Below are 14143 nucleotides of genomic sequence, written 5' to 3'. Positions count from 1 at the left end.
TTGAAGAAAAAAAAAAAAAAAAAAAAGGAGGACTTGGATAAAATATTAGACAGTGATCCCTTTGTGTCTCACATAAACCAGTTAGAGGAATTTGGAGCTACAATTGCAGACCTCCTTTCCCACATTGCCAGGCATAACCTTCTTTCATGTAAATTGGAAAAAAAATGCTAGATTCCGGCCAAAGGCAATTAAATACCTTACATAATCCTTTGCGTTTGTTGCTTAAAATGCTGGTTCAAGAGGCAAACAAGTCCTATTATTTCTTAATGGAATTATTCAGCAGTTACATGACCTGGGTGGGTGCAATAGCTGCACATACAGGGAAAATCTGAATGGATCCAGAAGAGGACTCCAAAACACATACCAAAAAAGTTTTAGAGATTAAATTGAACGAGGAACGATTCAGTATTAAAAACAGAAATCTCCCAATTAAAAGTTTGTCACAACAAGATCACTTACCTGAAGTTCCTTAAAACTGGAGGCAGAGGGTTCCACAACGACTGAACTTATTAAACGAACTGCTTTTCCTCGAATTTTCTTTAGTTGAAGCAATAAATAGGTGGCTGTTGTATGATCATAATTCCACTGCAATTAAATATTTTATGAATAAGGATTTGCAAGACAAGACAAAAAAAAAAAGAAGAAGATCTAGATGAAAAAAAGACCTAAAGCCATCATGGTTTTATCTTCTGTGAGCAACACATATTACCAGAGAAAAAAAATAGGACCAGTGGCTTAGTAGGTGAATGAATCGGGAATGTCCGTTCCAGTGCACGATTTGGCACCCAAGTTGGTTAATTAAGCAGGTAGCTAAGGCAACGTTTTCATTTAGACATCGCAAGCACTTTGATGCAGCCTAGGGATGTGTATGTACCATTTCTTTTTCATACACCTATTGAATATAGGGTATTCCGGATAAGTAGAAAACCTTTTTACCCACAAACTAAGTAGCTGAAAACAGATGCTTTATTTTATGTAAAACATTTTAGACTCACAAACTTTAAAAAAAAAAAAAAAAAAGAAGATTACCTGCAAAAATCCTTTTCATGGCATAAATTACAGGACACATCATGGAAATTCTAAAACCATGGGTTATACTGCTACCTTTAGAAGACTTGACAACATAGGAAACAAAACGGTCAACAGGTATGAATACACAAGACACAGACAGGGCCTTACAACCCCAGAACTTTATGACTAAAGCTGTTTCTAGGACCGGACAGCCGACTTTTCCAGGAAACGTCCTCGATAGGATACTGCAAAGCAAAAAGGCTTGGGAGGGGTAGGGAAAGAGAAAATGGTTTGCTTCCCTAAGAGCTGAGCAAAAAGACATCTGTTCCCCTATGGACAAGGCTTGCCGTGAGTGGGAGGTTATACTTGGCTGTCCTTGTAGCTTTGCAAGTGTCCAAACTTCTGAAGGTGGCAGTATAACCCATTGCTTCAGAATTACCATCCTGTGTCCTATAATATACAACTAAAAAAAAAAAGGTTTGAAACAAGTAAATTCGAGTACCAATTAATGGGTTTTTGTGTATAAATGGCTAGTAAAGTTATGGATTGCAACTTTTTTTTCCCCCCTGCGGCCAGTATAACACACCTCTGATATCAGGTTTGACATGGTAGATTTGCTGTGCTTGAAGTAAACAGACATCTCTGTAATACAGTCTTCATCCATGTAGCCAAGCTAAGGGGAGACAAAAGAAAAAAAGCTTGAAAAATATTTAACCCTTAGATCATCCAATATGCACTCTATGATCATGCAAATTAAGATCTTTACCCTGTCGGCTCAGGAACCTTATTGTATGCAAATTCAAATAAAAGGCAAGGATATAAACTGTGCTGTATTGATTAGCGATCGCAATTTACATAGCAGGATTATAATATTGAGGGAAGAAGGCATCAAATGGGTAGCCAGGATCTTGACACAAGTCCATAAAACAACATTCCAGTGCTCTGTAAAGAACAAATGGTAAGTCCACACCAAACTGCAAGGTTAGGTTTCAGGAACACACGGGTAGCTCACGAATTTCTACAGCTGGCACTCATGGCACACATCAGTACAGAGCCACAGGCAGTAGGGAGGGGTCCGTTTGAGGTTAGTATTTGCATAGACAAGACTAAACAATGGAGATTGGAAAATTGGAGGAGGCACGCAGCTTCAGCAGCATGCTCACATACTAGGCGTCAAGCCCAGCAATGTTGCTCATAACACATGGATCCAGCCCTAAGCATTAGGACCCATTTACACCAATATGATTTCCATTGTAATCAATGGAAACACATGTCAAATGCACATTATACACATCAACATGTGTTAAATGGTTTGGCAGGAGCTTTGATTTAAATGGAAAAAAGGTATCTGCCAAAGCAGACAAGTGAGGGGGAAAGTAAGATTTTACTGTCTGGGCCATCCCTCCTCCTTTCTAGGAGGGAGAATCGAAAAGGAAAGGCAATTTATGAATTACGCTGTAACCGGAACAGAGACAAGCTTGCGCAATGCAGCATATTTACATATCTGTTGGATAGTTCAACATGCTCAGTACAGTGCTGGGACTTTAGTCGAGGGATAGTCACGTGGACAGAAACATGGAGGCCTCATTGTAAGACTGTAGCTTTGAAGAACAATATGCTGTAATGCGCTCTTTGGGCAAAGGGACTGAAACCAGTGGAAAAATCACTGTTGGATGTTGGCCGACTTGGGATACCGGAAAATCTGTGCACGATGGGTTCCCCAACAGCTTACTGCTCTGCAGAAGCAACAACATGTGGTGGTTGTGACCCAGTTCTTGAGATGGTATGAAGATCAAAGTATTCTGGAGAGAATTGTCATCTGTGATGAGACATGGGTGCACTACTACGACCCAGAGAGCAAAAAGGAAGGTTCACCTCAGATGAAGTAAAATAAGCACACCGCACCTGGCTTCAGCAGCAGCCGATAAGCTTCTTTGCAGGAGTACAGAAGCTAGTTAAACGATATAACAAGTGCATCATCTTGCATGGGGACTATGTGGAAAAGTGATATGCACAAGTGCTCACAGTTACTTCAAATAAAGCTGTTAAATATATTTTGCCTTTACTTTTTGATACTCCCTCGTATAATGTGTTGGTTAAAAGTGTATATCAGAATACTTCCATTTTCTAGGTACATGTTATGCCAAAGGAATCATTTATATTGCGGTCTGCTGCTTGCAACACCATGATGGCAAAGTGAAACTTCTCCTACAAAAATGCTTTTCAATGTACGATAGGGCAGGGCAGGTTATTTTTTAAACTTTTTCACGGCAACATTAAGGAATTTCTCTAACATGTTTGGGCTGCAATACATTAAATCCATGTTTGCACATTGCTTGATGAGAGGAGGACCCTTATTCTGTTTTGTCTAATGTATTTTTACATCATCCACATAGCTTCCCCCTGAAAATAGTCCAGATCATGCTAATTTGAGGGCAGTGACAAAGTAGTTAGTGATGCACAGATACCGGTTTTTCGGTATCGAGTACAGATATTTTCTTTCCTGATACTCGCCGAGTACTGGTATTGCTATCAGGAAGTCGGACCATGCCCTGTCGCCTGGCTTTAAGATTACCTGTGAAGCTGTTGTTCCAGGGCAAGAACACTGGCTTCACTTGCCGAGGCTGCCTGGCTTCACTTGCCGAGGCTGCCTGGCTTCCTGACTAATCAGGAAGCCAGGCAGCAGGTCATGACTCTCCCTCCGGCTTCCTGATTGGCTAGAAAGCCGGCTTCACTTGTTGCTAGGAAGCGTGGCTCTCTGACCAATCAGGAAGACCAGACGCGAGACATGAAGTGCCGCCCGGCTTCCTAATTGGTTAGGAGGCCAGGTTGCCTACCTACAAGTGAAGCCGGCTTCCTAGCCAATCAGGAAGCTGGGAGGCGGTTCATAACCCACCACCCGGCTTCCTGACTGGAAAGGAAGCCAGCTCCATGCTTCATCTGCCCTGCCGGTCATAGGGAGATCTCCTCTGACCGGAAGTTCCAGTATCTGAGCATTAAGGAGAGTACAAGTACTCACCCAAATACTCAGTTTTGGCAGATACTAGTATCGTTATATCCCTAGTAGTTACTGCACATAAAATTACCTCCGCAAAACCAGCACTTTTGACCATTTGCAGCAGATAACTGTCCCCTACAGACAGATAGCCATTAAGAGAATCCTACAAATGGACAAAACACAAAGTAGTTTGGCTTATCTGATGTGTAGGGGCACTTTTGCTTTTTACATACATCAAATAGAGCCATTTATAAAATGGGCATTGGCCGTGAAAATCTCCACTCCTACACGGTCTTACCATTCAAGATAATTTTTTTTTTTACTTATCTGCTTGAACTCTCTCCCTGTCAGAGAAGAATAAGGTCTATTAAAAAAAAGGTACAAGCACCCCAGGTCTTCGAGGGTGTTTAATTTTCAATTCAAGCACAGTTAATATCAGGTTAATATCAGACTTTTGAAGGAGGGTAAAACTGCCAATTATATGCCTTTAATTCTTTCATGCAATGCTGATGGTATCTGTATATGGCAGTCTTTACACTAGATCAGCAGCAATGAACTCAGCTCTTTTTTAAAAGGGAGTAGAACAGAATCTGGATAATTAAGACTTTTTTTGGTGCAATGTAATGAGACTCACGGGGCATTTGCTGTACCATTCGATAGGACAGTTATATCCTTGCAGAAGCCAAGGATGGTTTAAGAGATGCTTCACCGAAATCCTTTTCTTGGGATCCACCTACAAGCACAACAAGAATCATAAATTAACTTGCATGGTGGTAAAAATCATACCTTGAACTCCAACTCAACTTGGGCACCTAAACCTAGCTGTCCAATCAGCATCACTGGTCACACAGACTAGCCGAAATAGGGACACGGTCTTTGCCAATCACAAACTTGATGTAAAGAAAAAAACAGCAACACACAAAAATAGTTATACTATATATAATAATGAAGTATACCAATGTAATATATGTTTGAGGCCATCTGGAAGAAAAAGTCACTTAAAGCCCTGTATCAAAGTTAATTGTTAAATAATTCCATTTAAGCACAAAGGCTTGTGTTCACCTAGGAACAAATCAGCTGACCTTTCCTACTTTCATGCGGAGTCCTTGTTTAGCAACATCTTCACTAGAAGGTTGGACATTGCATGTGAATGGTGCATCCTGTCCAGCTCTAAAGTGCTATACAACTTATAAGAATGCTGCCCACCACTCTAAAACATAATTCACAAAATAGCTGATATTAGGACAATAAGTCACTGACAGGACTTAATAGATTAATTGTACAAAATACTCTTAAATGCAAAACGGCAACTTGAGAATTTGCCTTGTAAAGAAAATTTAAACATGTGCAATTAGTTGACCACAGAGAGTATTGCTTGTAGGCTCCCTGCTGCTGATCATTTTCCCATTATTGACTTGTTCCACACTGTCTGTGTAGGGGTAGACATCTTGGTCGTTGAGCAGGGTTATGTTTCCTCATGTCAGATCTGGACCCCCTTATGACTGGTGGGGGGAATATTGAAGAAGCTGCTAAAAAAAAGGTGGAGGAACACAGATCCGCAAAGAAGGAACCAGTGAGCAGCACATTAGTGAAAACAACATCTCTCACCCCAATTTTAAGACATTAGCTGTATGTATGCAGTGTGAGAGGCACTGCTTCCTCTGACTGCTAAGAGCAGGGGTGGGCAACTCCGGCCCTCCAGGTGTGCTTTAGCTACAAATCCCCAACATGCCTCTGCCACTGAGAGTCATGCCTGTAACTGTCAGTCTTGTAATGCCTCATGGGACTTCGTTCACAACAGCTATAGGGCTGTGTTAACCCTTGGCTAAGAGCCTGTAGAGACAGAACTGCCTGGGCAGACATACAATGCCATGAAATGCTCTGCTACAGAGGAATTTGTGAGACTCCGCAATCCAACCCCATTCAAACGTGTGAATGGGGCCTTAGACTGCACAGGTGAGGGTTTTTTGCATTGGTTGCATCTTAGAATTTGGAGTTTCCAGTTTGCGGATCAGTCAGCGCCTGTGTTTCCAGTGATGAATAATTATGCACATTAGAACTGCTTTATTATCGATACTTCTTTTTTGCTCTATTGAAGACACTGTTTAAAGTACAGCATTGCTTAATTTGTGTGATGAACTAGAGATATGCGAGTTGCATAAGCATTCCAAACATTAAAGTCCCACATATGTAGTATCCCCATACTCAGAATTTACACCCAAGAGCACATTTTACTACTGCTTGTGAGAATACCCATACTGTGTTTGAGAACTCTTATTAAAATGTAAATGTTGCTTAGAATTTTTTTCTTTCCTTACAAAAAATGAAATCCTCAAAAAGACTTGCTATGCCTCTTATCAAATATTTTGGTGTGTCTGCTTTCCAAAACGGGGTAATTTTGAAAGAAGTGTAGGAAAGGGTCTACAGTAATGTCCAGAGGACACATTAGAAGCCGGACTCTTCTTCCTCAATGTGGATCAGTGTACGGCCTCCATGGCTATACTGAGGATTAGCCTATCCAAAAAGCTGCAAGGTAAACCTCAGTGGCCCTGCACCAACTGAAGTATAGAGATGAGGCTGGGCTTGGTGTGAACCCAGTTTGCCCAAAACTCTGATCGCCACCCCTTCCTTCCAATCAGTTGGGGTATACATCACAAAAGGGATGGGAAAGATGGGATGGGAGTAGGGGGTGGCAGTCAGAGTTTTGAACTGGGTTCACACCAAGCTCAGCCTCATCATTAGTGAAGAATCTTGGTAGAAGAGAAAAAAAAAAAAGTCATGAATAAGCAAAATAAAAAAGTTGTTTCCCTTAGGGCCGAAAGTAATCATCCGTTCTCCTAGGATATTAGCAAAAAAAACTGAAGCATGTTGGGAGAGAGAGGGGTTATACTAGGCTGTCATTACAGCTGTTTTTGCCAGTGCCCAATCACCTGGAGGCAGGAGCATAACCTTATGTATCTGAAGTACATCCCGTGTCAATTAAAGAAATTATGAAAAACTGCTGGCAAAGCATTTGAGAAAAAACTTGCCAACTTTGCACAAGAATGTATTTGACCATAGCTAGAATTACTACAAGACAATAGGAACAATAAGTCTCTACAGAAAAATACATACCTGAAGCATTTGGCTGAGAAGTAACACACTGCCAGGAGAAAGCCATCTTGGGATATCATATTTTCCCCTCTGCAAAAGGCAAGATAAAAACAGCTTTGTGAAACTGCAAACAGGTCAATTTAATAATACAATGCAGATTTAAAATACACGCCTTATAAAAGGAGAACTATGAGGCGAGTGATTTTCACTTAACCTCATAGTTCGAGCCGACGTGTGACAATGAAACGATCACGCGTCGGCTTAAATGATGCCTCTTGATCCCAGTAGTTTTCAGGCATCCCTCCAGCGTTGGTGCCAGTCTGAGCCAGCACCGTTTATTGTGTCTTCTGTGTCCCACGGAGTCTATGCTCATGCATGCTGCTGGGCTGCGTGCACTGATTTACCATAGCTCTCCTCTTCACCTGGCCGAATTCTCAACTGCACATGCGCCGGCCGGAGAATCTTCAGACGGGAGTGAGCAGCGGAGACACAGGTAAGTTCGTACCCATTTGGTAACTTTTTTTTGGTTTTGCACATTTCACCTAGTAATTCTGCCAGTAACACTTGCCGAGCTGTATAAATGGAGGAGCAGTGATTTCACCCTGCTACTTGCACCTTTCCTTATCTCTTGATTTCATGATCAATAGGAATGTTTCTGTACTTGCAGAACATGCACTTCATGGGTATGATGGGTGCAAAAGGTTTTTTGTTTTTTCCAGGCAAGGATCGATAGGCTGGGATTGCAAGAATGGTCACACATACAAATTATAGTGGATTATAGTGACACTAAACTAAGTTAAAATCTTAAAAAATCCATTCAAGTACCTTAAGTATTAACAAAAATGTATCTTGTGCATCACTCAGCTTTAGACCCCTCAAACCATCTCTGAATTGATGCCAACACTGTCCTTCCTTCTGAAGGGTGGCTACGCTTGTTTTCCCAGGCTCCCCGTGTGTGATGTAGAGTAGTCGCCGCTCCAAGCTCGCTCCCGTGATAGACTACAATCTCAATATAAAACTAAAAGTGAGATTGTAGTCCATCACGAGAGCGAGCTTGGAGCGGTGGTTACTTTTACTTTACAACACACAAAAACATACAGGGACCCTGGGGAACAAAAGTAGCCACCCTCCAGAAGGAAGGACAGTGTCAGCATGAATTCAGAGATGTTTTGAGGATCTACAGTTGAGTGAAGCAAAAATAAGGTAAGTATTGTTAAAAGGTACTTTAATGTATTTTTAAGATTTAATTCCTGAGTTTAGTGTCATTTTATTAGATCATATGGATACTTTACTTGATAAATCCCCCTTAGACAGCTCCCTGAATGCATTCCACTGTAAAAACTGCCTGAAAACTGTACTTTACCAGGATATAGCTTTTCAAGCCAACTAACATGTCTTGCTATACTGTTAAGAAACTTACCATTATTTTCTTGTACAACACCATTACATTGTCATCATCAAAGGGAAGGTAGCCACACATCAATGCATACATAAGCACACCCATGCTCCAGATATCGGCCTAAAAAACACCAATATAATTAGTTAAAATACAGTATGTACAAAGCATCATGCTCCGCTAATCACTAAGCAGCAAGCACTAATTTCAGTAAACCAGAATATAAGTGAACAAAATAAACATAAAATGTGCCGTGGTCTTAACTAGAAATCTAATCCAATTCAATATACTAATGTATCATATGCTATGCGATATGTTACTTGTAGCAAACTTCAAGTGCTTCACAAAATGTATCATAATAGGATCATTCAAGTGGACAAAACACCAAACCACAGTGTGTATTTAAATAGATGATAGTCTGTTTCAGTCATAGATTTATAGTACATATAAGATACACTGAGTGGCCAGATTATTATGACCACCTGACGTTAGTAGGCAAATTAGCTATAATTTCGTGCTGAAGTTGCCAGAGGGCCAGACCATTATAAATAGGGAAGCAGGTTGTTTACCACGACAGTAGAAGTGATTTTTTTCTGAAGATACGGGTAAACAACGCGATTTAACAGCCTTTGAACGTGGGATGATTGTTGGCGCTCGGAGCCATGGAGCGAGTATCAGGAAAACAGCAGAATTCGGCCATCAACGACTAGTCAATGTTAGGGCAGAACGGAGAGTGGCAAGACTGGTACAAGACGGGTACAAGACGGGTACAAGACAACAGAAGGGCAACAGTGCAGTGTCAGATTCCTCGCATCACCTTTCAACATCTCGTGGAGTCATGAGGCGGCCCAACAAAGTCATCTCGTGGAGTCATCTTGTGGCCCAACGAAGTGCTGATGGGGTGGTCATAATAATCTCGTATATAGAATTCCACTTGTGACCATGCAAGGGTGAAGATAATTAACTGTTCCTTCACGTTCCTTGAGTGTCCACCTTCCACTCCCAATAGAGTAACCATCACCTCTCAATGAGACCTTATATTATAAAAAAAAAAAAAAAAAGTCTACAAAACGCCACTTCCCTTTTTACATCCCAGGCGGGAAGACACCCGGGTAGGAATTTTTCAAAACTGGAGCAGACAAAATCTGGAGCAGTTGCCAATGGCAACTAATCAGCTTCTCTCCTCAGTTTGTTCAGTTAAGGTTTGAAAATGAGGGTGATGTTTTCCAGTGACGCATGCTCCCAAGTTCCACTATACTTTGTTAGTTTTGTTGTTTTTTTTGCATTCTCTTGAATCAACTTTATTTCAAGGATTTGGAGCATTTGAGGTTTTATTTAAATTTATGAACTGGGGTTTGTGTCTTTCCAGCTAGACTCACCATGCAAATAAAGAAAATGCAAAGCCTGAAGCACCTGCCTTATGTAGGAAGGAGTTTGGCAGCCACTGGGGGAAGAAAATGGATCAAGGACAAGCAAGGTGCTTCACTGTAGACAAGTAAACATTGATCTCCTGCACATAAAACGTCATATTAAAACACTTGAGAACTATGGGGTAAGTGTTTTTTCCCATAGTTCCTTTTAGGGTCACGGCAGGACATATACTAAACTCCTCCCGTGACCCAAAGCTCAGTATGTAGCGGGCTATTGCCCGCGATATACTGGGAGCGCCGCAGCCGGGATGGATCCCGACAATACCATTGAGATCCACCCAGCTGCGTGAGTGACAGCTGGCTCTGCCGACCTAGCTGTGCCCACCCCTCCCCTGTTCGTTCCTCCACTCAGCGCTAGAGGATTGGAGAGGAGGGGGAAACCCTGCAGGGAGCGGTGACCGAGTCATCACTCACTGCAGGGAGACTATTGGGGAGTGGATCGGCTGCATGTTTCTGCACACATCCCGATCGATAGAGCCGACCTGTGACAGCTTCCTTGTCACAGGTCGGCTCCAACTATGGGGATGAGTGAAAAATCACTCACCTCATAGGTCTCCTTTAAAGCACCAATTTTTGAAAAGGCCACAATGTCACCTTTCAGGTTATCCCCGAGGATTAAACACCGGTTTGCCTTTGCTAGTCCCAAAGTCACCAGTTTATCATGAAGTCAGTGATTAGCTGCACTAAGATCTGAAATACTTCTTGTTTAGTCCAATCAAGCCATAGTTCACCACATTGCCTATATTACCCTGATAAAAGACCATCAGCTTCTAGTTTTAGTTTAGCAAGCTCTGAATGTAAAAATTGTACCACAGCATCTATCCTGAGACATATCAAAGCAGCACAGGATCTACCTGGCACTTGTCTTAGTTCAACATAAACGCCACTTCCCTTTTTACATCCCAGGCGGGAAGACACCCGGGTAGGAATTTTTCAAAACTGGAGCAGACAAAATCTGGAGCAGTTGCCAATGGCAACTAATCAGCTTCTCTCCTCAGTTTGTTCAGTTAAGGTTTGAAAATGAGGGTGATGTTTTCCAGTGACGCATGCTCCCAAGTTCCACTATACTTTGTTAGTTTTGTTGTTTTTTTTGCATTCTCTTGAATCAACTTTATTTCAAGGATTTGGAGCATTTGAGGTTTTATTTAAATTTATGAACTGGGGTTTGTGTCTTTCCAGCTAGACTCACCATGCAAATAAAGAAAATGCAAAGCCTGAAGCACCTGCCTTATGTAGGAAGGAGTTTGGCAGCCACTGGGGGAAGAAAATGGATCAAGGACAAGCAAGGTGCTTCACTGTAGACAAGTAAACATTGATCTCCTGCACATAAAACGTCATATTAAAACACTTGAGAACTATGGGGTAAGTGTTTTTTCCCATAGTTCCTTTTAGGGTCACGGCAGGACATATACTAAACTCCTCCCGTGACCCAAAGCTCAGTATGTAGCGGGCTATTGCCCGCGATATACTGGGAGCGCCGCAGCCGGGATGGATCCCGACAATACCATTGAGATCCACCCAGCTGCGTGAGTGACAGCTGGCTCTGCCGACCTAGCTGTGCCCACCCCTCCCCTGTTCGTTCCTCCACTCAGCGCTAGAGGATTGGAGAGGAGGGGGAAACCCTGCAGGGAGCGGTGACCGAGTCATCACTCACTGCAGGGAGACTATTGGGGAGTGGATCGGCTGCATGTTTCTGCACACATCCCGATCGATAGAGCCGACCTGTGACAGCTTCCTTGTCACAGGTCGGCTCCAACTATGGGGATGAGTGAAAAATCACTCACCTCATAGGTCTCCTTTAAAGCACCAATTTTTGAAAAGGCCACAATGTCACCTTTCAGGTTATCCCCGAGGATTAAACACCGGTTTGCCTTTGCTAGTCCCAAAGTCACCAGTTTATCATGAAGTCAGTGATTAGCTGCACTAAGATCTGAAATACTTCTTGTTTAGTCCAATCAAGCCATAGTTCACCACATTGCCTATATTACCCTGATAAAAGACCATCAGCTTCTAGTTTTAGTTTAGCAAGCTCTGAATGTAAAAATTGTACCACAGCATCTATCCTGAGACATATCAAAGCAGCACAGGATCTACCTGGCACTTGTCTTAGTTCAACATAAAGAGCCAACACTGAAACCTCTATGCCAAAACAGATCTGCACTACACTAAATATATGGACACTTAGCCATAGCTCCTTAGGTTGACCATATCATATGCCAAAGCACTAGCTGCACCTCAACCAAAAACAGTAACTAAACCTCTGTTCATCCCATCAAATGCTACATAGATTCTGTCACAGCTCATTAGGTCATCTAAAAAGCCATATGACCCAATTGTAACTTGCTCATTATGCCACCAATAAACACCAAAATCAATATTATAATAGTTAAGTTACTGAAAGTTTTAGCCTTGCAGAGCATTTCACATAAAATAGATACATTTGAGATGAATCATCTACTTTTTTAGTAATGTATTGTAGAGGATAGTGAGAAAGTAAACTTATTACTGTATTTATATTTAATGCCCTATTAACATGTGGAACATTTAGCTTTGTAGGTTAAGGTAACTAGAGTTCATGCAGGGCATTTAGACTTTGTAGATCAATGTAACAAGAGTATAATGACAAATTCAAAACACATTTTCCAACCTTGGCTTAGGGAATAGTGTCAATGCAAAAATAGCTGCCCTCTGACCTTGAGTGATGTAGTCTCATCAAGACAAGATGACCCATCTAATACAAGTACAGGGTGCCATTTTCCTCAAATTTTTGGAGATAACTCAAGGTAACACACAGGGTTCATTTGTTTAAATCCTTATAAAATAGGTACTGGGAGCCCATATTGTTTGAACACTCCTGAATCGTTGCTTGTTCCTGGCAAGCAAAAAAAAACTACTCCTTGAAGATCTGCCTGGTGTCATTCCACTATTCTACTTCAAATATCAATATCTAAGCTTAAAATTGCCAACTCTCTGGGTTTGTTACTGGAACTTTGTTTTAATATCAAAGTTTAGCAATGGCAGCTCCCATATACTATGGTGACAGATTCCCTTTAAGACTTTAGTTGGACATCTGCATTATTGACATAAAGCCATTGCTCTTTAAATCAGAAATATTTCAGTAGTTCAGTAGTGAAATAGTTCAGTGTCCTGAACCACAGCTAATAATGGCAGCTATAATAAAAGAAAGCAAGAAGCTGAAACTCTGTGTAACCTAACTGGGCTATAAAAACTGGCCACTAACCAGGGCACTGCACATATTTTTAATTATATTAACTAGAGGTGCACCAAAATGGAAATTTCAAAACCGAAACCAAAAAAAAAAAAAAAAAAAATGATCAGGCCGAAACCGAAAGTTATTTTATTTTTTCAATATTTGTTTATTTTTTATTAAGTATTTTTATACTTTACTTTTAGGGGCTTGAGGGAAATATTAGGTGTCTAACAGAAATCTGATATTTCCCTTTTAAAATAGATAAGTCCTCAATCTCTTTTTCTGCAGCCCCAGTTATCAATGAACAGGAATCCTATACTGAGTGTTCCTGTTCATTCATAACTTGGAGATCGTAGGTTTACTATAACCACAATCATGAACGAACAGGTGATGTAGATCACTTCCCATTAATTCATAATTGAGGCTATAGTAAACATACTATGTCATCAATTATGTACAATTTGCACTGGCTCTCCATCCTGACAGCTGTCACAGGAGGCTGAGCGAGTGGTGCAGGGAGGAGAGCTCGGCCTCCTGTGACAGCGCTGGCTGTATTCGCCCACACACCGCTCTGCCAGACTGTGACAGGAGGCTAAGCAGTGTGGGAGGAGAGACGCCGGCCGCTCACCTCCCGCAGCGCTCTGGCACCTGTGACACTTTCTCTCAAAGAAAGCAGGGATGCGTCGCTGTATCGGCACAAAAATAGCACTTTCGGCATTTAGCCAGAAGTGCCATTTTCGGCCGATATGTTATGGTGGCCAATATATATCGGTGCATCCCTAATATTAACAGCTTTAAGTATTTGCTTTGCCTTGCTTAAGTAACCACAGGCTCCAAGCCTGGTGGTAGCATGCCCTCGACAAACAAAAAGCAAATCTCCATCTGCCTATAAACTGCTTGCTTTGGCTGAAAGAAGCCAACCATATAGTGAACCAAGACTGGTTTCAAGAGGGGAAAAAAAAAAAAAAAAAAAAACCACACACTGAAGAAAAAAAAATCTCAAA

General features: G+C 41.5%; 1 protein-coding gene across 1 annotated transcript in view; it reads right to left on the bottom strand.

Annotated features, from left to right (window-relative positions):
- MELK (maternal embryonic leucine zipper kinase) overlaps nucleotides 1-14143 on the bottom strand; it is a 43595-nt gene that overhangs the window by 12110 nt on the left and 17342 nt on the right. Inside the window, exons 8-12 of the mRNA XM_018552428.1 lie at nucleotides 8523-8621; nucleotides 7124-7192; nucleotides 4644-4742; nucleotides 1598-1684; nucleotides 460-585 (exon numbers count right to left, since the gene is read on the bottom strand). Of these exons, the coding sequence (XP_018407930.1) occupies nucleotides 460-585; nucleotides 1598-1684; nucleotides 4644-4742; nucleotides 7124-7192; nucleotides 8523-8621 (480 nt within the window). The remainder of the gene's footprint in view (nucleotides 1-459; nucleotides 586-1597; nucleotides 1685-4643; nucleotides 4743-7123; nucleotides 7193-8522; nucleotides 8622-14143) is intronic.

The sequence above is a fragment of the Nanorana parkeri genome, unplaced genomic scaffold, assembly GCF_000935625.1.
Source record: "Nanorana parkeri isolate BGI_ZX_2015 unplaced genomic scaffold, ASM93562v1 scaffold88, whole genome shotgun sequence".
NCBI classification, from domain to species: Eukaryota; Metazoa; Chordata; class Amphibia; order Anura; family Dicroglossidae; genus Nanorana; species Nanorana parkeri.
This window is presented reverse-complemented; position numbering and strand designations above follow the sequence as displayed.